Source organism: Xenopus tropicalis, chromosome 9 (assembly GCF_000004195.4).
Source record: "Xenopus tropicalis strain Nigerian chromosome 9, UCB_Xtro_10.0, whole genome shotgun sequence".
Classification (NCBI taxonomy): Eukaryota; Metazoa; Chordata; class Amphibia; order Anura; family Pipidae; genus Xenopus; species Xenopus tropicalis.
Window position 1 is genome coordinate 3,538,115 of NC_030685.2, and position 28,000 is coordinate 3,566,114.

General features: G+C 49.4%; 2 protein-coding genes across 2 annotated transcripts in view; both read right to left on the reverse strand.

Annotated features, from left to right (window-relative positions):
• h2ac14 (H2A clustered histone 14) overlaps positions 1 to 28,000 on the reverse strand; it is a 1,193,713-nt gene that overhangs the window by 479,514 nt on the left and 686,199 nt on the right.
• On the reverse strand, positions 549 to 27,834 carry LOC105945436 (oocyte zinc finger protein XlCOF7.1-like). Its single transcript, XM_031893314.1, has 9 exons — positions 27,718 to 27,834; positions 27,470 to 27,607; positions 27,240 to 27,372; positions 23,109 to 24,733; positions 14,153 to 14,269; positions 13,905 to 14,042; positions 13,678 to 13,807; positions 10,556 to 11,734; positions 549 to 1,989 (listed from the first exon to the last, which is right to left on the reverse strand). The coding sequence occupies exons 1-9, from the start codon at positions 27,832 to 27,834 to the stop codon at positions 785 to 787; spliced, it is 4,782 nt and encodes a 1,593-aa protein (XP_031749174.1). The 3' UTR covers positions 549 to 784.

A 28,000-nucleotide genomic window follows, 5' to 3' on the forward strand; every position in this document is an offset into this window, starting at 1 on the left:
AGCCGATCCGAATATAAGCCGAGGTACCGAATTTTACCTAAGAAAACTGGAAAAACTTATTGACTCGAGTATAAGCCTAGGGTGAGAAATACAGCAGCTACTGCTAAGTTTCAATAATCAAAATAAATACCAATAAAATGACATTAAATGAGTGGGGTATATGTTTTTAAATATTTATTTAAACGCAAAGAATTAAAATCCTTCAAAACTATATATAGTTTATATAGAATATAAAGTGCAATGTGTAGTGCAGAATGGGACAGGCGAGGATGGCAGATGAAGATGAATTTGGGAGCAGCCAGGGCACTGGAGGGTCTGGTTGTGGGGGGCCTCATTTGCACACAAAGGACAGCGGGTGCTAGTCTGGAGGGGCCCATGGCACCCAACTCAAGTATAAGCCGAGGGTGACTTTTTTGGCACATTTTTGGTGCTGAAAAACTAGGCTTATACTCGAGTATATACAAATTACCATTGGTCGCAGGAAAGATCATTCATTCCCTCCATTGATGTTCAGTGCTAAATCGTCAGATATGGAGGTAGAAATAATAGGGATTCTACCTCGGCCTGATGATTCAGCCCTAAATGCAGATTTTGCTCAGGCTCCAATCAAATCTTTTGTCCCACCCGACCAACGAGACGATCGATATCCGAAGCTTTTGTAAGATTGGTCGCATCGATGATCCACCACACACTCACAGAATATTATTCGAAACAAGGTTTCCTACGATAATATTTGTGTGTATATGGCCAGCTTAAGACTACGGTTCAAGGCAAATAATTTTCCTCATTTAGAACAAGATAATGGTTTCTCCCCTGTGTGAGTTCTTTGATGATGATAACGGTAAGATGAGCTTGAAAAACATTTCCCACATACAGAACAAGAATATGGTTTCTCCCCTGTGTGGGTTCTAAGATGAGTTTTAAGGTGGGATGGGTTTGAAAAACATTTCCCACATATAGAACAAGCAAATGGTTTCTCCCCCGTATGAATCCTTTGATGTCGAATAAGGTTTGTTACATTTGAAAACAATTTCCCACATTCAGAACAAGAAAATGGTTTCTCCCCTGTGTGAGTCCTTTGATGACGATCAAGGTGAGATTGCTTTGAAAAACATTTTCCACATTCGCAACAAGAAAATGGTTTCTCCCCTGTGTGGGTTCTGCGATGACGAATAAGGTTAGATCCATTTGAAAAGCATTTCCCACATTCAGAACAAAAAAATGGTTTTTCCCCTGTGTGAGTCCTTTGATGACGAATAAGATTAGATACATTTGTAAAACATTTCCCACAATCAGAACAGGAAAATGGTTTCTCCCCTGTGTGGGTTCTATGATGACGATCAAGTTCTGGTTTTGTTATAAAACATTTCCCACAATCAGAACAAGAAAATGGTTTCTCCCCTGTGTGGGTTTTGTGATGACGATCAAGTTCAGGTTCTGTTGAAAAAGATTTCCTACAATCAGAACAGGAGAATGGTTTCTCCCCAGTGTGGGTTCTATGATGTTTATCAAAGTCGTTCTTCTGAGTAACATGTTTATGACACTCATTGCAGCTGTATTTCCCAAGTAATTTATTTTTTTTGTCAGATTTCTGTGGAGATGGGTAGGCATTTTCATTGTAATTATTACCCTTCATTTGTAAGATATTCAGGCTGAACCCCATGATAGGAGTAGGTGTGTCTGTTCCCTGCATCTGCGGATTTATTCTGCAATCTGATTGGCCTCCCCCTTCACATGAAGATTCTTCCTCTTTAATAACAACCAATGTATAATCCTCTGCCGAGCTGTTATTCAGGCTGCACCCCATGATAGGAGTAGGTGTGTCTGTTCCCTGTATCTGTACTGTAAGGGGATTAATGCTGCAATCTGATTGGTTTCCCCCTTCACATGAAGCCGCCTCCTCTTTAATCCCATTGGCTGGTGGGGGCTGTTCCGCTGGAGAAACATCAGGATTTGTGAGATTCCCATCATTATTACAACATAAAGTTGCTTCCGTATGTGCTGTAACATCGCTCCCATCTTTATACTCACAGGCTGCTAAAGGGAAGGATAGAGACTGTTATTTACATAGTTACATAGGATTTAAAAAAGACCAGAGTCCATCAAGTTCAACCCTTCCAAGTGAACCCAACGCCCACACACCCACACTGACCTATCCACTCACATACAGACCCACACTGACCTATCCACTCACATACAGACCCACACTGACCTATCCACTCACATACAGACCCATACTGACCTATCTATCCACTCACATACAGACCCACACTGACCTATCCACTCACATACAGACCCACACTGACCTATCTATCCACATACAGACCCACACTGACCTATCCACTCACATACAGACCCACACTGACCTATCCACTCACATACAGACCCACACTGACCTATCCACTCACATACAGACCCACACTGACCTATCCACTCACATACAGACCCACACTGACCTATCCACTCACATACAGACCCACACTGACCTATCCACTCACATACAGACCCACACTGACCTATCCACTCACATACAGACCCATACTGACCTATCTATCCACTCACATACAGACCCATACTGACCTATCCACTCACATACAGACCCACACTGACCTATCCACTCACATACAGACCCACACTGACCTATCCACTCACATACAGACCCACACTGACCTATCTACTCACATACAGACCCATACTGACCTATCCACTCACATACAGACCCACACTGACCTATCCACTCACATACAGACCCACACTGACCTATCCACTCACATACAGACCCACACTGACCTATCCACTCACATACAGACCCATACTGACCTATCCACTCACATACAGACCCACACTGACCTATCCACTCACATACAGACCCATACTGACCTATCTACTCACATACAGACCCATACTGACCTATCCACTCACATACAGACCCACACTGACCTATCCACTCACATACAGACCCATACTGACCTATCTATCCACTCACATACAGACCCATACTGACCTATCCACTCACATACAGACCCACACTGACCTATCTACTCACATACAGACCCACACTGACCTATCCACTCACATACAGACCCACACTGACCTATCCACTCACATACAGACCCACACTGACCTATCCACTCACATACAGACCCACACTGACCTATCCACTCACATACAGACCCATACTGACCTATCTATCCACTCACATACAGACCCACACTGACCTATCCACTCACATACAGACCCATACTGACCTATCTATCCACTCACATACAGACCCATACTGACCTATCCACTCACATACAGACCCATACTGACCTATCTATCCACTCACATACAGACCCACACTGACCTATCCACTCACATACAGACCCACACTGACCAATCCACTCACATACAGACCCACACTGACCTATCCACTCACATACAGACCCACACTGACCTATCCACTCACATACAGACCCACACTGACCTATCCACTCACATACAGACCCACACTGACCTATCCACTCACATACAGACCCACACTGACCTATCCACTCACATACAGACCCACACTGACCTATCTATCCACATACAGACCCATACTGACCTATCCACTCACATACAGACCCACACTGACCTATCCACTCACATACAGACCCACACTGACCTATCTATCCACTCACATACAGACCCACACTGACCTATCTATCCACTCACATACAGACCCATACTGACCTATCCACTCACATACAGACCCATACTGACCTATCCACTCACATACAGACCCATACTGACCTATCCACTCACATACAGACCCACACTGACCTATCTATCCACTCACATACAGACCCATACTGACCTATCCACTCACATACAGACCCACACTGACCTATCCACTCACATACAGACCCACACTGACCTATCCACTCACATACAGACCCACACTGACCTATCTATCCACTCACATACAGACCCATACTGACCTATCCACTCACATACAGACCCACACTGACCTATCCACTCACATACAGACCCATACTGACCTATCCACTCACATACAGACCCATACTGACCTATCCACTCACATACAGACCCATACTGACCTATCTATCCACTCACATACAGACCCACACTGACCTATCCACTCACATACAGACCCATACTGACCTATCTATCCACTCACATACAGACCCATACTGACCTATCCACTCACATACAGACCCACACTGACCTATCCACTCACATACAGACCCACACTGACCTATCCACTCACATACAGACCCATACTGACCTATCTATCCACTCACATACAGACCCACACTGACCTATCCACTCACATACAGACCCATACTGACCTATCCACTCACATACAGACCCATACTGACCTATCCACTCACATACAGACCCACACTGACCTATCCACTCACATACAGACCCACACTGACCTATCCACTCACATACAGACCCATACTGACCTATCCACTCACATACAGACCCATACTGACCTATCCACTCACATACAGACCCACACTGACCTATCCACTCACATACAGACCCACACTGACCTATCTATCCACTCACATACAGACCCACACTGACCTATCCACTCACATACAGACCCACACTGACCTATCCACTCACATACAGACCCACACTGACCTATCTATCCACTCACATAAACATATATGCCAACATCAATACTAACTGTAGGTTTACTGAAGCCTTGGGTATTCTTCTTTTTCAAACAAATCATCCAAAGCCCATCTTATAGACATTAGCAGAATCTTCCCCCCAACATCTATGAGGAACCCCTTACTGTGTTCTAGGCCAATATTGCTCAATTTTATCATTAACATTCTGTAAGGTACTGTATCAAATGCTTTAGCAAAGTCCAAGTAGATCCCATCCACTGCCATTCCAGCATCGAGGTTCCTGCTCACCTCCTCATAGAAGGCGACTAAATTAGTCTGGCAAGATCTGTTACCCATAAAGCAGTGGAATAACTGATTATTGGGGGGGGGGGCACCACAGCATCACTGGGACCCTAAAGACCCCTTCCATAAACATCTATTGCAGCTGCTTATCAGTCAGTGTCCTACAGGCCCCTCTATAGCTCCTCCCCCCAGCAGTTGCACCAAGTTTAACCCTTTGTGCTAAATAAATGTACCTCCCTGCTAGTTGTTTATTTAAGTCGGGCACAGAAGAGACATGACTAAATATATGTTACTACTGACTTTCCATGTGCCTCTTAAACGGCCTGATATCCTGCATTCTATGCTCTGTATATGATAGAAACCATTACTCACCCAGTGGGCGGAGCTGCCGGGGCTCCTCCTCCTCCTCCTCTATCCCTTCCCTGTAAAGGGCCTTGTTTCCTTTTATATACTCCCACTCCTCCAAGGAAAAATAGATGGAAACATCCTCACACCTTATGGCAACCTGGCACACACAATGTTACAGTCATCCCCCAGCCAGAGAAAGGGATTATCATACACTGTTACTAAACAATAAGGGGGGATTGGGGGGCCGCACCCACCTCTCCAGTCAGCAGCTGGATGATGTTGGAGATGAGTTCCAGGATCTTCTTGTCATTTTCCTTCTGTATGACGGAGCCAGGGGCATGCAGGGCCCCCAAACCCACAGTTGGGCTCTTCTTCTTAGGGATGACGTAGCCCTATGTATTGAGAGGGAGAGAGAATGATGAGTGTGTAACGCAGCAGAGAGACCCCCTTTGTACAGACAGACAGTCTCTTCTCACTGTGCCACTCACAGTGCCCCCCTCACCTCTCCAGTCAGCAGATAGATAATCTCCAGTGTGAGATTCAGGATTCTCTCCTTCCGCTCCTCATTTTTATCCTTCTTCCCCATCACTGGGTCACTCGCTTCCTCCCACATTCCCATTGGCTCCTTGTGGGAGGGAGGGGCCTGGAAGTGGAATTAAGCACTTACACATTTCTATAGGGGATTATTCCCACCAATATCCCCCAAAACAATGTAACCCTATTTTGGCTACTATTGTACTTTTTAACACGCAACTCCCTGCGTGTGGCGCTACAGGAGCCCTGAGCCCCCGCTTATTATGGGGGACAGGTACGATATAAATGAATGGCGTGCCTCCACCCTAGGTAGGTATAGGTAGAACTATATTTCTCCTCCCTGGGAAAACTCTATGAGGGCCTCCTTGGACCCGGACTCCCAGCAACTCCCGGTACCTTGCCCCTCCCTTGGGGGAGCTGCTTACCAGGCAGTTGAGGATCCTCAGTATATGAACAGCCAAGACACTGGTTAAAATGGTGAACCAGATGAACTTGCTTTATTGATGCAGGCAGAACACTTCAGAGGATGTCACACAGACGGCTCAAGTCACACACTCTCTCTTTGGGCTACCCCCGGTACTCCCGCCGGATGCTTCCACCTAGGAACTCACCCCGGTCTACGCGTAGGGCCCCTTCACTGGGAACACTCCCAGGTGCTGACTTGGCTCCTCTTACTACACACTACAGGCCCTGAACTCCAGCCATGAGTGCTGGGGGGTCTTAACCCCTCTCTCTCCTGTTGGGGCTATCACTGCCCGTTCTCTCTAGCCTGCCTGTCACTCCTAGAGTGACCTGTTACAGTACCTCCTGTACTAGAACACTAGCCTGTTGTTGAGAGGGGTCCCAGGCAGAAAGACCTTCACAAAATGGGTGTCATCCCTTTTTATATTGCAGCACACTGCCACCTAGTGGTTGTTGCTGAACAACAGGGAAACTCCCTTTTCACACATAAACACTCAGGACCACCTTTAGGTGTCCAAATCTCATAAGGCCACCCTCATGGTGCCTGTCTAAAGGGGAACTAATCCTGGAGGGACCCAATGCTTTGGGGTCCCTACAACAATTCCAAGCAGGGAATAGAATAACTAGTCTAGCCATGGGCTGAACTACCAATCCCACAATCCCCTGTTAAACTTCCCTCTAATGATGCAATGTCTGCCAATCAACACTTTCCCTTTCCTGCCAAGAATGGGCCCCTCAGTGCTTCCCCTCAGGCTGCAGGGGGGCCTTGGTACCAAATGGGAGAGGAATTCACTTATGGTGGGTGGGTTGGGCTTGGAGCTGCCACAGAAACTGCACTGACTCAGTAGCAAAGTGTCCCTGGGAATCAGCTCATGTGTTGGGAACAACAAGGTAACACTGCTCCTTTAGTGCCACCATTAGTGCAGCCCCGCTCCCTTACTCACCTCTTTCCCACACTGCTCTGCTGCCTGTAGCTGTGAGGGAGGGAACTGAGGAGCTGGGACACTCACTCATTGGCTGGGAGGGGAATGTGGGCGGGACAGAGAGCAGCAGAGAAGAATGATTGGATCAGTGAGCACAAGGGCGGGACACAGAGTTAGGGACAGAGGGAAAACTCACCGACTGCATGGGACACTCACTCATTGGCTGGGAGGGGAATGTGGGCGGGACAGAGAGCAGCGGAGAACAATCATTGGATCAGTGAGCACAAGGGCGGGACACAGAGTTAGGGACAGAGGGAAAACTCACAGACTGCAGAGTTAGGGACAGAGGGAAAACTCACAGACTGCTGTGTAAGTGTAAAAATGACAAACGAGTTTATTCCGTCACGAAGTTGCTGAAAACCAGTAACTAAGGCAACCAAGCAGCACTAGCAGCTGAGGTGCGGTTGGACACACACAGGGTTAAAGCCCTGCTACATACTGTGAGGCACACTGTCAGCACACCCAGTCACTGAGCCGGAAACATTTGGGTGCAGCACAGTAAGGGAGCTGTAAAGCTGCAGGGAATTCTGGGATATGTAGTTTTTCCCCCATGTCTGAGGCTCAGTAATGTCTGTGTGGTTACATGTTGTGCTGCTGTTTCCCGTTCCATAGGAAGTTAAAGGAGACATATCCTATAAAAATGATGAATGTACCAGGGAATTATACTCCTCTAGATATAGAAGGAATGTGCTTAAAGTTGTGTTTCTGACTGATTTATTGAGAAATTCCCCCAAACCCCACTAGCCCCGCCCATCTGTGCCACTTCCTGCTGGCTGAATTCTCTGGATGAGCTGGGGAGCCGGCGGCCCTCCGTACCCTGCACTGTAGGATAGGAACCAATCAGCAGCTAGGCTGACCTGATAGGGAACTGAAGCCTGTCTGTGCTTGTGTGAGTGCAGGGCTGTGATTGGCTCTCCCCCTCCTACTGTGGATATACTCATTAGAAACACTAGGCGGGCAGTTATAACCCAGATAAGTTCTCTGTAAATGGAGCAGAAACCAACCCGACCCCCAATCCAGTGTTTTCTCGCAGAATGTTAGTGTAATAGCGGTTACAGGGAATGTTAAAGGGACACTGCCATGATATTTATGGGGCTGTTTATCTCTAAATGACACTGTTACACAGCAAATAATTCCCTCTGCAATTTAACCTTTTATTCTTCAACCAACAAATGTATTTGTAGCTGTAATATTGGTGTGTAGGCGCCATCTCAGTGCCTTGTGCCTGAGTCTGAGCTTTCAGCCAGCGCTACACATTAGAACTGCTTTCAGCTAACCTATTGTTTCTCCTACTCCCATGTAACTGGAGGAGTCCCAAGCCGGACTTGGATTTCTTACTATTGAGTGCTATTCTGATACCTACTGGGAGCTGCTATCTTGCTCCCTTCCCATTGTTCTGCTGATCGGCTGCTGGGGGTGAGGGGGGGTTATCACTCCAACTTGCAGCGCAGCAGTAAAGTGTGAGTGAAGTTTATCAGAGCACAAGTCACATGGCTGTGGCACCCTGGGAAATGAAGAATATGCCTAGCCCCATGTGACAATAAAAGACTCCTAAATCTTTCTAGAAATGCTAAAACATAATCCTTCAATTTGAAGCCTCCATTAAGTACAGGGTTTTAAAGCTCAATTAAAGCTGTAATGAAGTGTAAAAAATAAGAAATCAGAAAAGTGCCGACAGTCTTTTTTTTTTTATTTATTAAACAAAACCTGCCATTTTGCAGGGGTGTGTAGACTTTTTATATATATTATTGTGTAATCTTATATTGCATATATAGTCAGTGTGATGTATGACTTTACTTTGCCTTTAAACACCACTTGTTTTGGAATTAGTTCTGAAACTGATCTTGTTAAGAGATAGCAAATCCCTATGTTATTCCGATCCAAAGTGTTTAATTCTAGGCTGTAAAGCTGGAGATATACATTACCATCGGTCGCAGGAAAGATCTTTCCCTCCACTGACGTTCGGCGCTAAATCGTCAGATTTGGAGATAAAAACAATAGAACAATAGGGATTCTACCTCCCCCTGACGGATTTAGCCATAAGTAAAGATTTTGCTTGGGCGCCTTCAACGGCGCATGATCTACGAGACGACTGCTATTTGAAGCTTTCGCAAGATCGGTCATCTCGCTGATCCGCCATACACTCACAGAATATTGTACAAAGGAAGTTTCATATGATAATATTGGTGTGTGTATGGCCGGCTAACGGCTCCTTGGCCAAGCCCCTCCCCTCTCATTAGTAGGGGCTCCTTTTTGTCCCATCAGGAAACCCTATAAAAGCCCCACTCTCTCCAGGAACAGGTTAGAAGTGACTGTCTATGCGCACTTCTCCATATATGTGTTATCAATAAACGTTTTCTCTTACAGCAACATCAACGTCTCTATGATCAAAGGGATCAAAGAAATCACCACGGCCATAACATAATGCCATTCTACGTACAACATTCTGCTACTAGCTAATTATAAAAAAAAAAACAAGTTCAATGTCTTATTAACTGTGTGAGCATTAGGGAACAGCATCTGCCCAAGTGATACCCTGGGGGGCTCGTACCCCTTGGAATATGTCCCTTCTTGTTCAATAAAACCCAGAATATTATCTGTTGGGGGGAGGGGGAGATATATCCCAGAGGGCTCCTCAGTTCCCAATGCAGAGCCAGTGCCGGGGGAAGGTACTTATGGTGCATTCTGCTTTGGTGCCCCCCAGTCTCAGAATTGCCCAGTGCCCATCAGGAGTCTTTAGGATTCTCTTAAGGAAATATTTTATGGGGCACAAATGTGTTCCTCTCTGTAAATACTGAAACATATATTAAGATGGAATCTGCTTGAAAGAGAATGTTTGCCTGATGCTTCCTTTGTATAACGAGTTTACGGTTTTCCTCATTGTGAAAGTATTTTTAAGGTGGCCATACACGTAATACGATCTTTCCTGCGACCGTTGAAGTTCAGGGCTGAATTGTCAGATATGGAGATAGAAATAATAAGGATTCTACCTCGGCCTGATGATTCAGCCCTAAATGCAGATTTTGCTCAGGCTCCCATCAAAATCTTTTGTCCCACCCGATCAACGAGGCGATCGATACTCGAAGCTTTTGCAAGATCAGTCGTCTCGTCGATCCGCCATACACTCACAAAATATTGTAAGAAACAAGGTTTCCTACGTTAATATTGGTGTGTTTATGGCCAGCTTAAGACTACTGTTCAACACAAATAATTTTCCTCATTTAGAACAAGATAATGGTTTCTCCCCTTTATGAGTCCTTTGATGATGATGATCAAGGTCAAATTGCTTTGAAAAACATTTCCCACATTCGCAACAAGAAAATGGTTTTTCCCCTGTGTGAGTCCTTTGATGACGAATAAGATTAGAAACATTTGTAAAACATTTCCCACATTCAGAGCAAGAAAATGGTTTCTCCCCTGTGTGGGTTCTATGATGAACATCAAGTTCTGGTTTTGTTATAAAACATTTCCCACATTGAGAGCAAGAAAATGGTTTCACCCCTGTGTGGGTTTTGTAATGACGATCAAGTTCAGGTTTTGTTGAAAAAGAATTTCCACATTCAGAACAAGAAAATGGTTTCTCCCCAGTGTGGGTTCTGCGATGACGTATAACGTTAGATCCATTTGAAAAACATTTCCCACATTCAGAACAAGAAAATGGTTTTTCCCCTGAGTGAGTCCTTCGATGACGAATAAGATTAGAAATATTTGTAAAACATTTCCCACAATCAGAACAAGGAAATGGTTTCTCCCCTGTGTGAGTTCTATGATGAATATCAAGTTCTGGTTTTGTTGAAAAAGATTTTCCACATTCAGAACAAGAAAATGGTTTTTCCCCTGTGTGAGTCCTTTGATGACGAATAAGATTAGAAACATTTGTGAAACATTTCCCACATTCAGAACAAGAAAATGGTTTTTCCCCTGTGTGAGTCCTTTGATGACGAATAAGATTAGAAATATTTGTAAAACATTTCCCACAATCAGAACAAGGAAATGGTTTCTCCCCTGTGTGGGTTTTGTGATGAAGATCAAGTTCAGGTTTTGTTGAAAAAGATTTTCCACATTCAGAACAAGAAAATGGCTTCTCCCCTGTGTGGGTTCTCTGATGTTTATTTAAGTTTTTCTTCTGAGTAAAATGTTTATGACACTCATTGCAGCTGTATTTCCCAAGTAATTTATTTTTTTTGTCAGATTTCTGTAGAGATGGGTAGGCATTTTCATTGTAATTATTACCCTTCATTTGTAAGGTATTCAGGCTGCACCCCATGATAGGAGTAGGCGTGTCTGTTCCCTGTATCTGTTCTGTAAGGGGATTAATGCTGCAATCTGATTGGTTTTCCCCTTCCCATGAAGCCGCCTCCTCTTTAATCCCATTGGCTGGTGGGGGCTGTTCCGCTGGAGAAACATCAGGGTTTGTGAGATTCCCATCATTATTACAACATAAAGTTGCTTCCGTATGTGCTGTAACATCGCTCCCATCTTTATACTCACAGGCTGCTAAAGGGAAGGATAGAGACTGTTATTTACATAGTTACATAGGAAGACCAGAGTCCATCAAGTTCAACCCTTCCAAGTGAACCCAGCACCCACAAACCAACACTGACCTATCCACTCACATACAGACCCACACTGACCTATCCACTCACATACAGACCCACACTGACCTATCCACTCACATACAGACCCACACTGACCTATCCACTCACATACAGACCCATACTGACCTATCCACTCACATACAGACCCATACTGACCTATCCACTCACATACAGACCCACACTGACCTATCCACTCACATACAGACCCACACTGACCTATCCACTCACATACAGACCCACACTGACCTATCCACTCACATAAAGACCCACACTGACCTATCCACTCACATACAGACCCACACTGACCTATCCACTCACATACAGACCCACACTGACCTATCCACTCACATACAGACCCACACTGACCTATCCACTCACATACAGACCCACACTGACCTATCCACTCACATACAGACCCACACTGACCTATCTATCCACTCACATACAGACCCATACTGACCTATCCACTCACATACAGACCCACACTGACCTATCCACTCACATACAGACCCACTCTGACCTATCCACTCACATACAGACCCATACTGACCTATCCACTCACATACAGACCCACACTGACCTATCCACTCACATACAGACCCATACTGACCTATCCACTCACATACAGACCCATACTGACCTATCCACTCACATACAGACCCATACTGACCTATCTATCCACTCACATACAGACCCATACTGACCTATCCACTCACACACAGACCCATACTGACCTATCCACTCACATACAGACCCATACTGACCTATCTATCCACTCACATACAGACCCATACTGACCTATCTATCCACTCACATACAGACCCATACTGACCTATCCACTCACATACAGACCCATACTGACCTATCCACTCACATACAGACCCATACTGACCTATCCACTCACATACAGACCCATACTGACCTATCCACTCACATACAGACCCACACTGACCTATCCACTCACATACAGACCCACACTGACCTATCCACTCACATACAGACCCACACTGACCTATCCACTCACATACAGACCCATACTGACCTATCCACTCACATACAGACCCACACTGACCTATCCACTCACATACAGACCCACACTGACCTATCCACTCACATACAGACCCACACTGACCTATCCACTCACATACAGACCCACACTGACCTATCTATCCACTCACATAAACCATATATGCCAACATCAATACTAACTGTAGGTTTACTGTAGCCTTGGGTATTGGGTAAAGCCCCTCTTATAGACATTAGCAGAATCTGCCCCCCAAACATCCGTGATGTATCCTATTTCTCAATTTTATCATTAACATTCTGTGAGGTACTGTATCAAATGCTCTAGCAAAAGTCCAAGTAGATCCCATCCACTGCCATTCCAGCATCGAGGTTCCTGCTCACCTCCTCATAGAAGGCGACTAAATAAGTCTGGCAAGATCTGTTACCCATAAACCCATACCAGCAGAAACTTATAGTATTGGGATTTGCAATGTATTCAAGTTCCCTATCCCTTATTACCCCTTCCAAAAGCTTTCAGACTAGATATCAGCCTAACAGGCCTATAGTTTTCAGGCTGAGAACGGGATCACTTTTTAAATAATTAGCAATTCGACAGTCTCTCTGCACCATGCCCGACCTCAACGAATCCTGCTGACACATTGCAGAGATTCCCTTATACTGGCACAGTCTGCACCAAAGTTTCTGATGCCGGCCCTGGCAATGGGTGATAAACTGGGTATAAACTGATTCACTAACTGATATTTTCTATCTACTTCTAAAAACACAAACTATCCTGCATTCTATGCTCTGTATATGATAGAAACCATTACTCACCCAGTGGGCGGAGCTGCTGGGGCTCCTCCTCCTCCTTTATCCCTTCCCTGTAAAGGGCCTTGTTTCCTTTTATATACTCCCACTCCTCCAAGGAAAAATAGATGGAAACATCCTCACACCTTATGGCAACCTGGCACACACAATGTTACAGTCATCCCCCAGCCAGAGAAAGGGATTATCATACACTGTTACTAAACAATAAGGGGGGATTGGGGGGCCGCACCCACCTCTCCAGTCAGCAGCTGGATGATGTTGGAGATGAGTTCCAGGATCTTCTTGTCATTTTCCTTCTGTATGACGGAGCCAGGGGCATGCAGGGCCCCCAAACCCACAGTTGGGCTCTTCTTCTTAGGGATGACGTAGCCCTATGTATTGAGAGGGAGAGAGAATGATGAGTGTGTAACGCAGCAGAGAGACCCCCTTTGTACAGACAGACAGTCTCTTCTCACTGTGCCACTCACAGTGCCCCCCTCACCTCTCCAGTCAGCAGATAGATAATCTCCAGTGTGAGATTCAGGATTCTCTCCTTCCGCTCCTCATTTTTATCCTTCTTCCCCATCACTGGGTCACTCGCTTCCTCCCACATTCCCATTGGCTCCTTGTGGGAGGGACTGGCCTGGAAGTGGAATTAAGCACTTACACATTTCTATAGGGGATTATTCCCAGCAATATCCCCCAAAACAATTCCAAGCAGGGAATAGAATAACTAGTCTAGCCATGGGCTGAACTACCAATCCCACAATCCCCTGTTAAACTTCCCTCTAATGATGCAATGTCTGCCAATCAACACTTTCCCTTTCCTGCCAAGAATGGGCCCCTCAGTGCTTCCCCTCAGGCTGCAGGGGGGCCTTGGTACCAAATGGGAGAGGAATTCACTTATGGTGGGTGGGTTGGGCTTGGAGCTGCCACAGAAACTGCACTGACTCAGTAGCAAAGTGTCCCTGGGAATCAGCTCATGTGTTGGGAACAACAAGGTAACACTGCTCCTTTAGTGCCACCATTAGTGCAGCCCCGCTCCCTTACTCACCTCTTTCCCACACTGCTCTGCTGCCTGTAGCTGTGAGGGAGGGAACTGAGGAGCTGGGACACTCACTCATTGGCTGGGAGGGGAATGTGGGCGGGACAGAGAGCGGCGGAGAAGAATGATTGGATCAGTGAGCACAAGGGCGGGACACAGAGTTAGGGACAGAGGGAAAACTCACAGACTGCAGAGTTAGGGACAGAGGGAAAACTCACAGACTGCAGAGTTAGGGACAGAGGGAAAACTCACAGACTGCAGAGTTAGGGACAGAGGGAAAACTCACAGACTGCAGAGTTAGGGACAGAGGGAAAACTCACAGACTGCAGAGTTAGGGACAGAGGGAAAACTCACAGACTGCAGAGTTAGGGACAGAGGGAAAACTCACAGACTGCAGAGTTAGGGACAGAGGGAAAACTCACAGACTGCAGAGTTAGGGACAGAGGGAAAACTCACAGACTGCAGAGTTAGGGACAGAGGGAAAACTCACAGATAGTTGTGTAAGTGTAGGAATAACTGAGCTTTTCATGATATTAACCCCTTCAGGGTTGCCAGGCTGATGGTGTTTCTGCCACACTGGGCTAACAGGCTACAGCTCAGGCAGGTTTTTAGTACAAATGCACCAAGGTATGGATTCAGGCTAGTTCTTGGAGCCATTAAACAATATTCCCCAAAACATAAAGTGGTGCAGTCTGTATTGGGATCTCTGCACATAACAGTTTGGGGGGGGGGGGGGCTCTGCAGGTTTGTAGTTTGGAAACTCACCAATGTTTCCTTTTCCCACCTAGTGTACCTGGCCTGCCTCTCCCTATGCATGCTGGGTAATGTAGTTTTTGTTTAACAGTTTGTCCATACCTCCCAACTGTCCCGCTTTACGTGGGACAGTCCCGATTTTGTCACCCTGTCCCGCAGTCCCGGATAGCAGCGGATCTGTCCCGCTTTCTAAAGTGCTCTGCTCCCGTGACGTCCCTCATGTCTTTCGTTAGCACCGCAGCTTCTGCACCGCTCAGTTTTAACATTTAGGGATTCACAGTGCAGAAGCTGCGGTGCTCCCAAGAGAGGTGCGTGTGACGTCACGAGGAGGTAAAGAAGAGCCGCGGGGCACAGCCGGAGGAAGCGGGCGGGGGTGGTGGAAGCAGGGGGAGCCACAGAAACCAGGGGGACGCTGGAGGAAGGTAAGGGGCAGCTAGGGGACGCTGGAAGGAGCTGGAGGAAGGTAAGGGGCAGCTGGGGGACGCTGGAAGGAGCTGGAGGAAGGTAAGGGGCAGCTGGGGGACGCTGGAAGGAGCTGGAGGAAAGTAAGGGGCAGCTGGGGGACGCTGGGAGGAGCTGGAGGAAGGTAAGGGGCAGCTGGGGGACGCTGGAAGGAGCTGGAGGAAAGTAAGGTGCAGCTGGGGGACGCTGGAAGGAGCTGGAGGAAGGTAAGGGGCAGCTGGGGGACGCTGGAAGGAGCTGGAGGAAAGTAAGGGGCAGCTGGGGGACGCTGGGAGGAGCTGGAGGAAGGTAAGGGGCAGCTGGGAGACGCTGGGGACAACGTTTCGGGGGAACTGAAGGATGTTGGGGAGGACGCTGGGAGGAGCTGGAGGAAGGTATGGGGCAGCTGTGGGACGCTGGGAGGAGCTGGAGGAAGGTAAGGGGCAGCTGGGAGGAGCTGGAGGAAAGTAAGGGGCAGCTGGGGGACGCTGGGAGGAGCTGGAGAAAGGTAAGGGGCAGCTGGGGGACGCTGGAGGAAGGTAAGGGGCAGCTGGAGGACGCTGGGAGGAGCTGGAGGAAAGTAAGGGGCAGCTGGGGGACGCTGGGAGGAGCTGGAGAAAGGTAAGGGGCAGCTGGGGGATGCTGGGAGGAGCTGGAGGAAGGTAAGGGGCAGCTGGGGGACGCTGGAGGAAGGTAAGGGGCAGCTGGAGGACGCTGGGAGGAGCTGGAGGAAAGTAAGGGGCAGCTGGGGGACACTGGAGGAAGGTAAGGGGCAGCTGGGGGACGCTGGGAGGAGCTGGAGGAAGGTAAGGGGCAGCTGGGGGATGCTGGGAGGAGCTGGAGGAAGGTAAGGGGCAGCTGGGAGACGCTGGAGGAAGGTAAGAGGCAGCTGGAGGACGCTGGGAGGAGCTGGAGGAAAGTAAGGGGCAGCTGGGGGACGCTGGGAGGAGCTGGAGGAAGGTAAGGGGCAGCTGGGGGACGCTGGGAGGAGCTGGAGGAAGGTAAGGGGCAGCTGGGGGATGCTGGGAGGAGCTGGAGGAAGGTAAGGGGCAGCTGGGGGACGCTGGCAGGAGCTGGAGGAAGGTAAGGGGCAGCTGGGGGACGCTGGGAGGAGCTGGAGGAAGGTAAGGGGCAGCTGGGGGACGCTGGGAGGAGCTGGAGGAAGGTAAGGGGCAGCTGTGGGATGCTGGGAGGAGCTGGAGGAAGGTAAGGGGCAGCTGGGGGACGCTGGGAGGAGCTGGAGAAAGGTAAGGGGCAGCTGGGGGACGCTGGAGGAAGGTAAGGGGCAGCTGGAGGATGCTGGAAGGAGCTGGAGGAAAGTAAGGGGCAGCTGGGGGACGCTGGGAGGAGCTGGAGAAAGGTAAGGGGCAGCTGGGGGATGCTGGGAGGAGCTGGAGGAAGGTAAGGGGCAGCTGGGGGACGCTGGAGGAAGGTAAGGGGCAGCTGGAGGACGCTGGGAGGAGCTGGAGGAAAGTAAGGGGCAGCTGGGGGACGCTGGAGGAAGGTAAGGGGCAGCTGGGGGACGCTGGGAGGAGCTGGAGGAAGGTAAGGGGCAGCTGGGGGATGCTGGGAGGAGCTGGAGGAAGGTAAGGGGCAGCTGGGGGACGCTGGAGGAAGGTAAGGGGCAGCTGGAGGACGCTGGGAGGAGCTGGAGGAAAGTAAGGGGCAGCTGGGGGACGCTGGGAGGAGCTGGAGGAAGGTAAGGGGCAGCTGGGGGATGCTGGGAGGAGCTGGAGGAAGGTAAGGGGCAGCTGGGGGACGCTGGCAGGAGCTGGAGGAAGGTAAGGGGCAGCTGGGGGACGCTGGGAGGAGCTGGAGGAAGGTAAGGGGAAGCTGGGGGACGTGGGGAGGAGCTGGAGGAAGGTAAGGGGCAGTTGGGGGACGCTGGGAGGAGCTGGAGGAAGGTAAGGGGCAGCTGTGGGATGCTGGGAGGAGCTGGAGGAAGGTAAGGGGCAGCTGGGAGACGCTGGGAGGAGCTGGAGGAAGGTAAGGGGCAGCTGGGAGACGCTGGGAGGAGCTGGAGGAAGGTAAGGGGCAGCTGGGGGACGCTGGCAGGAGCTGGAGGAAGGTAAGGGGCAGCTGGGGGACGCTGGGAGGAGCTGGAGGAAGGTAAGGGGCAGTTGGGGGACGCTGGGAGGAGCTGGAGGAAGGTAAGGGGCAGCTGGGGGACGCTGGGAGGAGCTGGAGGAAGGTAAGGGGCAGCTGGGGGACGCTGGGAGGAGCTGGAGGAAGGTAAGGGGCAGCTGGGGGACGCTGGGGACGACGTTTCGGGGGAACTGAAGGATGTTGGGGAGGACACTGGGAGGAGCTGGAGGAAGGTAAGGGGCAGCTGGGGGACGCTGGAGGAAGGTAAGGGGCAGCTGGGGGACGCTGGGAGGAGCTGGAGGAAGGTAAGGGGCAGCTGGGGGATGCTGGGAGGAGCTGGAGGAAGGTAAGGGGCAGCTGGGGGACGCTGGAGGAAGGTAAGAGGCAGCTGGAGGACGCTGGGAGGAGCTGGAGGAAAGTAAGGGGCAGCTGGGGGACGCTGGGAGGAGCTGGAGGAAGGTAAGGGGCAGCTGGGGGACGCTGGGAGGAGCTGGAGGAGCTGGAGGAAGGTAAGGGGCAGCTGGGGGATGCTGGGAGGAGCTGGAGGAAGGTAAGGGGCAGCTGGGGGACGCTGGCAGGAGCTGGAGGAAGGTAAGGGGCAGCTGGGGGACGCTGGAGGAGCTGGAGGAAGGTAAGGGGCAGCTGGGGGACGCTGGGAGGAGCTGGAGGAAGGTAAGGGGCAGCTGTGGGATGCTGGGAGGAGCTGGAGGAAGGTAAGGGGCAGCTGGGGGACGCTGGGAGGAGCTGGAGAAAGGTAAGGGGCAGCTGGGGGACGCTGGAGGAAGGTAAGGGGCAGCTGGAGGATGCTGGAAGGAGCTGGAGGAAAGTAAGGGGCAGCTGGGGGACGCTGGGAGGAGCTGGAGAAAGGTAAGGGGCAGCTGGGGGATGCTGGGAGGAGCTGGAGGAAGGTAAGGGGCAGCTGGGGGACGCTGGAGGAAGGTAAGGGGCAGCTGGAGGACGCTGGGAGGAGCTGGAGGAAAGTAAGGGGCAGCTGGGGGACGCTGGAGGAAGGTAAGGGGCAGCTGGGGGACGCTGGGAGGAGCTGGAGGAAGGTAAGGGGCAGCTGGGGGATGCTGGGAGGAGCTGGAGGAAGGTAAGGGGCAGCTGGGGGACGCTGGAGGAAGGTAAGGGGCAGCTGGAGGACGCTGGGAGGAGCTGGAGGAAAGTAAGGGGCAGCTGGGGGACGCTGGGAGGAGCTGGAGGAAGGTAAGGGGCAGCTGGGGGATGCTGGGAGGAGCTGGAGGAAGGTAAGGGGCAGCTGGGGGACGCTGGCAGGAGCTGGAGGAAGGTAAGGGGCAGCTGGGGGACGCTGGGAGGAGCTGGAGGAAGGTAAGGGGCAGTTGGGGGACGCTGGGAGGAGCTGGAGGAAGGTAAGGGGCAGCTGTGGGATGCTGGGAGGAGCTGGAGGAAGGTAAGGGGCAGCTGGGAGACGCTGGGAGGAGCTGGAGGAAGGTAAGGGGCAGCTGGGAGACGCTGGGAGGAGCTGGAGGAAGGTAAGGGGCAGCTGGGGGACGCTGGCAGGAGCTGGAGGAAGGTAAGGGGCAGCTGGGAGACGCTGGGAGGAGCTGGAGGAAGGTAAGGGGCAGCTGGGGGACGCTGGGAGGAGCTGGAGGAAGGTAAGGGGCAGTTGGGGGACGCTGGGAGGAGCTGGAGGAAGGTAAGGGGCAGTTGGGGGACGCTGGGAGGAGCTGGAGGAAGGTAAGGGGCAGCTGTGGGATGCTGGGAGGAGCTGGAGGAAGGTAAGGGGCAGCTGGGGGACGCTGGGAGGAGCTGGAGGAAGGTAAGGGGCAGCTGGGGGACGCTGGGGACGACGTTTCGGGGGAACTGAAGGATGTTGGGGAGGACACTGGGAGGAGCTGGAGGAAGGTAAGGGGCAGCTGAAGGATGTTGGAGAGAACGCTGGGGGTAGCTGGAGGATGTTGGGTGGATGCTGGGGGAGCTGGAGGATGTTGGGAGGATGCTGCAGTTGGGAGCAGCCCATAGTATGGGGACACTGGGGGAGGACCAGCAATGTTTTAGGGGGTCCCTGCTCTGGCACCAATGCAAAACATAACACCTGTCTACCGATGTTTTAGGGGGGCCCTGACGACCATTGTTTTAGGGGGACCCTGGCTACCAATGTCTGTTATGAGTCTGTCATGATATACAGGTGTCACACTGCATAATGTGCATTATGTTTTTGAGGTGTGGTTTTGTAAAATGGGCCTGTTTGGGGGGGGAGTGGCTATAAAGTGGGCCTCTCCATCCCAAACTCCCTGCACTGCCCCCTTCTTCCTGCTGCACCTGCTGTGTGATTGTACTACTGTGTCATGTGATGTGGGGGCTGCCATTCGCTGCTGCACTTCCTCCCTAAACTAGAACTCTCAGGGTGCCTTGGGGCTGCTGGGAGTTGTAGTTCAATGCACCCAGTCAATGGCAAACAGTCCTTCCCTTTCTTTGAGGTCCTTTTTTTTAATTCAAGCTTTGTCTGAAAACTCAGCGTTTTCAACATATCACAGCAACAATTCGATACAGTTTGATTTTCACTGGTTCCTGAGCCACTGGAGGCACTTAGGGCCGGCCCTGACCGATTCCCCTGTCACTCTCTTCTTGTATTACGCTGGCTCCTCCCCTTGCTCCTCCCTCCTCATTATCTGCCTGCAGGTTTCTACTAATTCTGGGCTGTATATTCTGTTTATATTTGATTCTGCCCCTATTCCTGTTATTTGCCTTCATTAAACCCTCGCACAGTGATATCAGTGGTTCTGCCATTTCTGGTTATCCAGTCTGTAGGCTCCCAACTTCCTGGTGCCCCATAGCGCCCCCCTCAGGGAGACCGTGACAGTATGGGGCTGTGTGGGTGCTGGGTTTGCTTTGAAGGGTTTATCTTGATGGACTTTGGTCTTTTTTCAGCCCAACGTAACTACTTAAGTATAATATCTGTTTAAGTAATGCATAAACATATTATCTGGGATATTTTCATGAAAATGGTTTAAAGCTTTTGTAGGGAACTTGTAAATTGTGCCGTTTCTCACTGGCAGTCCCCTAGTTATTGGGACGGCTATAAAGGGTCCCTAATGTAATGGGAAGTAGGTCCCTTTTCCTGGGTCATAGCATGCCCTGTTGCAGTACCACAGTTTGGCCATAAGGTGACACTGTGGGGTAGTATAAAAGGCTAAGCAGCCATGAGGCTGGGAGCCATTTTGTTGAAAGCTTTCCCCCTGAACAAGCAGGTGGGGAGATATTGTGGAACCTGGGTGTAGGTAGGCCCAGACAGGTCAGGCAGCTCCTGTAATAGGTGTGATAGACAGGCAGGGCTAGCCAATGAGCAGCATCTGGCTCCGACAAGGAATATAGAGGGTTTATTATTCCTGGTATAATACTGCCCAGAGTAGGGTTACCAGTGTACAGACCACTTGAGTTCCACTGGGAGCCATAACCTGAGGGGGTAACCCATTGTGCCCTGCGGGGAGAGAGTCATTGTGACCATTTCCCATGAGCACTGCCTGACCTGTGAGGTGCTACTACCTGCCTATATTGTACTTGTTGTTACTCCCAAGTGGCTGTGTAAATAACCAGTTCATTGTTCAACGTTAAGAACCACTGGTGCCCATTTCTTGAGAGTTACAGTAACACAACTACCCGGCCTCCAACTCAAGTGAGGGCTCAAACCTGAGGGAATAAGTCTCATTCTGGGGGAAATAGGGTGTGGTTTGTGGTAAAAAGTAGCAGCTAACTGCCAAAGTGGGGCCTGTACCAGGTGTTGTGTTGTGAGAGAGACACTGGCAGGAAACCTCTGTGGTTCTTGGTACCTACATGCTGTGTCTCATAACTGTAATTGTGTGTGAAATATATTTGGCATATCAAAAGCAGAGAGAAAAAGTGCCAAAATGCCTCGTACAGACCCATATGAAGTGGCTGATTGGGCTATAGAAGTGGGCAGTAACCCCAAGCAAAGTTTTGCCCTAGACTTTGTTCAATATTCAATGTCGCACCAATAAATCAGTCTGACACATCTCATGAAAAAAGGCTTTTCACAAAACTGATTTAATGTAAAGAGACCCTTTATAGGATAATGGTGTAACCCCCTTTCCTTTCATCTCAACAAATGCCCCATTGGAAATGACATTGGGTTAATAATGACAAGATGATGTTATAGGCTTTATATTTACCCAGTAAGAGCCTATGTACCCGGCAAGTCATTCCCAGCTGGGTATATCCCCATTATGTTACCTACTGTGTGAGCATTAGGGAACAGCATCTGCCCAAGTGATACCCTGGGGGGCTCGTACCCCTTGGAATATGTCCCTTCTTGTTCAATAAAACCCAGAATATTATCTGTTGGGGGGAGGGGGATATATATTCCAGAGGGCTCCTCAGTTCCCAATGCAGAGCCAGTGCCGGGGGAAGGTACTTATGGTGCATTCTGCTTTGGTGCCCCCCAGTCTCAGAATTGCCCAGTGCCCATCAGGAGTCTTTAGGATTCTCTTAAGGAAACATTTTATGGTGCACAAATGTGTTCCTCTCTGTAAATACTGAAACATATATTAAGATGGAATCGGCTTGAAAGAGAATGTTTGCCTGATGCTTCCTTTGTATAACGAGTTAACGGTTTTCCTCATTGTGAAAGTTATTTTTAGACTACTGTTCAATGCAAATCATTTCCCATACTCAGAACAAGAAAATGGTTTCTCCCCTGTGTGAGTCCTTTGATGACAATCAAGCTCAGATTGGTCTGAAAAACATTTCCCACATTCAATACAAGAAAATCGTGTCTCTTGTGTGGGTTCTATGATGAGTTTTAAGGAGTGATTGGTTTGAAAAACATATTCCACATTAAGAACCAGAAAATGGTTTCTCCCGTGTGGGTTCTATAATGAATTTTCAGGTTGGATCGGTCTGAAAAACATTTCCCACATTCAAAACATGAAAATGGTTTCTCCCCTGTGTGAATCCTTTTATGCCGATTAAGGTTAGATCGATAGGAAAAACATTTCCCACATACAGAACAAGAAAATGGTTTCTCCCCTGTGTGGGTTCTATAATGAGTTTTAAGGTGGGATTGGTCTGAAAAACATTTCCCACATTCAGAGCAGGAAAATGGTTTCTCCCCTGTGTGGGTTCTATGATGAGTTTTAAGGTGGGATTGGTCTGAAAAACATTTCCCACATTCAGAGCAAGAAAATGGTTTCTCCCCTGTGTGGGTTCTATAATGAGTTTTAAGGTGGAATTGGTCTGAAAAACATTTCCCACATTCAGAGCAAGAAAATGGTTTCTCCCCTGTGTGAGTCCTTTTATGACAATGAAGCTCAGATTGCATTGAAAAACATTTCCCACATTTAGAACAAGAAAATGGTTTCTCCCCTGTGTGAGTTCTATGATGAGTTTTAAGGTGGGATTGGTCTGAAAAACATTTCCCACATTCAGAGCAAGAAAATGGTTTCTCCCCTGTGTGAGTCCTTTTATGACAATGAAGCTCAGATTGCGTTGGAAAACATTTCCCACATTTAGAACAAGAAAATGGTTTCTCCGCTGTGTGGGTTCTATGATGAGTTTTAAGGTGGAATTGGTCTGAAAAACATTTCCCACATTCAGAACAAGAAAATGGTTTCTCCCCTGTGTGAATCTTTTGATGACGCTCAAGAATAAATTTGTTTGAAAAACAACTCCCACATTCAGAACAAGAAAATGGTTTCTCCCCTGTGTGAGTCCTTTGATGACGAGCAAGGTGAGATTTGTTTGAAAAACATTTCCCACATTCAGAACAAGAAAATGGTTTCACCCCTGTGTGAGTCCTTTGATGACGAGCAAGGTCAGATTTGTTTGAAAAACATTTCCCACATTCAGAGCAAGAAAATGGTTTCTCCCCTGTGTGAGTCCTTTTATGACAATGAAGCTCAGATTGCGTTGGAAAACATTTCCCACATTCAGAACAAGAAAATGGTTTCTCCCCTGTGTGGGTTCTATGATGAGTTTTAAGGTTGGATTGGTCTGAAAAACATTTTCCACATTCAGAACAAGAACATTGTTCCAACCCTGTGTGGGTCCTTTGATGATGCTCAAGAATAAATTTGTTTGAAAAACATCTCCCACATTCAGAACAAGAAAATGGTTTCTCCCCTGTGTGAGTCCTTTGATGACGAGCAAGGTGAGATTTGTTTGAAAAACATTTCCCACATTCAGAACAAGAAAATGGTTTCACCCCCGTGTGAGTCCTTTGATGACGATCAAGATGAAATTTGCTTGAAAAACATTTCCCACATTCAGAACAAGAAAATGGTTTCTCCCCCGTGTGAGTCCTTTGATGATGATCAAGGTGAGATTTGTCTGAAAAACATTTTCCACATTCTGAACAAGAAAAAGATGTTTCCCCTGTGTGGGTTCTCCGATGTTTTTTAAAGTCTCCATTAGAATTAAAATGTTCATGACTCTCATTGCAGCTGTTTTTCCCGCATGATATATTTTTCATGTGAGATTTATGTGGAGATTGGTGGGAATTCATATAATAATTATTACCCTTCATTTCTATGAAATTCAGGCTGCACCCCATGATAGGAGTAGGTGTGTCTGTTCCCTGTATCTGTTCTGTAAGGGGATTAATGCTGCAATTTGATTGGTTTCTCCCTTCACATGAAGCCGCCTCCTCTTTAATCCCATTGGCCGATGGGGGCTGTTCCGCTGGAGAAACATCAGGGTTTGTGAGATTCCCATCATTATTACAACATAAAGTTGCTTCCGTATGTGCTGTAACATCGCTCCCATCTTTATACTCACAGGCTGCTAAAGGGAAGGATAGAGATCAGAGATATATCTGAGGGAAATAACTTGGATTTTGTCATTATTTGTTTTAGGGAAATCATTTCATGAAAGATTCGGCCGAATACTGAATCCTAATTTCCACATGTAAAATAGAATAAGGAAGGTTCAAAGAGAACGGGGGGTTTTTAACTTCCATGTTTATGTGACAAAAAGTCACGTGATTTAAGGACTGGGATTGGGTTCCGCCAGGAGCATGGATTGGGCCGAATCCGAATCCTGCTGAAAAGGCCAATCCTGGCCGAATCCCAAACCCAATCCTGGATTCAGTGAGTCCCTAATTATTCTGCCAATAAGCAAATAGAGTTACAGGACAAGCGCTACAGTCATTAAAGGGTTTGACTAACGACTGTGAAATATAACAGAGAAACTAACGGTAACATTTACATAACTGCCAAATCAAGCAATAAGGGGCAGGTAGGGGGGGAGGGGTTAAACTCAGGGCAAACCCACTGACCCCCAATGAAGTGACTTATTAGCACCGTGACATACTAACTGCCTGTACGTGTAGTTTTGGGGGGAATGGGCTATGGGGGGCAGGTAAGCAGGGGATCTGGGGCAGAGAGACAGGGGCGCCACTTCTTCAGGCAAAAACACAGGTTTATTTAGGGGCAAATTCTTCCCAATATAAAGCTCCCAGCAGGGTCGGACTGGGCCGCCGGGACACCGGGAAAAATCCCGGTGGGCCCCGGCAGCCCAGTCCGACCCTTGCCGGCGCTCCCCCAACTGACTGTTCCTCCCCTGACGCATTCAATTTATACACGCTCGGGGAGGACGTCGGGTGGGGGCCCTGCAGGGGGGGGTTAGGGGGGCTCCTGGGGTGGGTAGGAGACATGGCTAGCTGGGGCACCTGAAGGGCCCCCAGGGCAGGAGCCCCAGTGGGCCCTGAACCCCCCAGTCCGACCCTGGCTCCCAGGAACACAGTTCAGCAAACTTGTTCATAAGCCGTCCCCTTTCTGTGACTCTCTCTTCCAGGGTCACTTCCGCACTCTGGAACCTTTGTGGGGTTTCTCACCCAGTTACACAGTCACGTGACTCTCTGCCCTCTCACTAAGCCTTGATGTTGTGACTTCACCTTAAGCCCTGCTGTCTCTTCCCTGCTCTCACACACCTGGTCATGGCTCCCTCTGCTCCTTGCAGTGACAGGCAGCCCCCCCCCAGCCCCTCTGGGAGTTCCTCACACAGACAGGCAGCCCCCAAGCCCCTCTGGGAGTTCCTCACACAGACAGGCAGCCCCCCCAGCCCCTCTGGGAGTTCCTCACACAGACAGGCAGCCCCCCAGCCCCTCTGGGAGTTCCTCACACAGACAGGCAGCCCCCCAGCCCCTCTGGGAGTTCCTCACACAAACAGGCAGCCCCCCCCGGCCCCTCTGGGAGTTCCTCACACAGACAGGCACCCCCCAGCCCCTCTGGGAGTTCCTCACACAGACAGGCAGCCCCCCAGCCCCTCTGGGAGTTCCTCACACAGACTGGCAGCCCCCCAGCCCCTCTGGGAGTTCCTCACACAGACAGGCAGCCCCCCAGCCCCTCTGGGAGTTCCTCACACAGACAGGCAGCCCCCCAGCCCCTCTGGGAGTTCCTCACACAGACAGGCAGCCCCCCAGCCCCTCTGGGAGTTCCTCACACAGACAGGCAGCACCCCCAGCCCCTCTGGGAGTTCCTCACACAGACAGGCAGCCCCCCAGCCCCTCTGGGAGTTCCTCACACAGACAGGCAGCCCCCCAGCCCCTCTGGGAGTTCCTCACACAGACAGGCACCCCCCAGCCCCTCTGGGAGTTCCTCACACAGACAGGCAGCCCCCCAGCCCCTCTGGGAGTTCCTCACACAGACAGGCAGCCTTCCTGCCCCTCTGGGAGTTCCTCACACAGACAGGCAGCCCCCCAGCCCCTCTGGGAGTTCCTCACACAGACAGGCAGCCTTCCTGCCCTGTGCCCTGCTCTGACAGTGACCTACTCTGAGCCAAGAACCAACCCCTTTGCTGTGTAACCCCACAGCCCTTTTATTTGCCCCTCACCTGCAGCCCAATCAGGCAGCTCCCTACAGCTGGGCAGCTGGAAACATTAACTGGAGGTCAGGAATTGAAGGACTTTCCTAAGCCAGTAACACAAACACAGCATTGGCTGCTGCAAAACCAGCCATTTTCCCTGCTGCTACTTGTATCCCACCTTCAACACTGGTGAAAAACCACACCAAACAATGATCTTATTCATTACATCTCTCACAGCACATTAATTAATGGAACTATTTATATGAACTGATTATTATAGAGTAACGGCAGCTGTTTGTATCAGGATCTATTTGAACTTTTTAGCAAGGGAACTTGTATGGGGGCCCAAAGATTCTGATGCTGACCCTGGCAATGAGTGATAAATTGGGTATAAACTGATTCACTAACTGACTTTCCATGTGCTTCTTAAACGGCCTGATATCCTGCATTCTATGCTCTGTATATGATAGAAACCATTACTCACCCAGTGGGCGGAGCTGCTGGGGCTCCTCCTCCTCCTCCTTTATCCCTTCCCTGTAAAGGGCCTTGTTTCCTTTTATATACTCCCACTCCTCCAAGGAAAAATAGATGGAAACATCCTCACACCTTATGGCAACCTGGCACACACAATGTTACAGTCATCCCCCAGCCAGAGAAAGGGATTATCATACACTGTTACTAAACAATAAGGGGGGATTGGGGGGCCGCACCCACCTCTCCAGTCAGCAGCTGGATGATGTTGGAGATGAGTTCCAGGATCTTCTTGTCATTTTCCTTCTGTATGACGGAGCCAGGGGCATGCAGGGCCCCCAAACCCACAGTTGGGCTCTTCTTCTTAGGGATGACGTAGCCCTATGTATTGAGAGGGAGAGAGAATGATGAGTGTGTAACGCAGCAGAGAGACCCCCTTTGTACAGACAGACAGTCTCTTCTCACTGTGCCACTCACAGTGCCCCCCTCACCTCTCCAGTCAGCAGATAGATAATCTCCAGTGTGAGATTCAGGATTCTCTCCTTCCGCTCCTCATTTTTATCCTTCTTCCCCATCACTGGGTCACTCGCTTCCTCCCACATTCCCATTGGCTCCTTGTGGGAGGGAGGGGCCTGGAAGTGGAATTAAGCACTTACACATTTCTATAGGGGATTATTCCCAGCAATATCCCCCAAAACAATTCCAAGCAGGGAATAGAATAACTAGTCTAGCCATGGGCTGAACTACCAATCCCACAATCCCCTGTTAAACTTC

Coding starts and splice junctions, on each gene's coding strand:
- LOC105945436 (XM_031893314.1), bottom strand. CDS start 27,834: ATGGGAATGTGGGAGGAAGCGAGTGACCCAGTGATGGGGAAGAAGGAT. Junction 11,735..13,677: donor CCAGCAGCTCCGCCCACTGG/GTGAGTAATGGT, acceptor TCCCTTTAGCAG/CCTGTGAGTATAAAGATGGG. Junction 1,990..10,555: donor AGGGGAAAAACCATTTTCTT/GTTGCGAATGTG, acceptor CACATACGGAAG/CAACTTTATGTTGTAATAAT.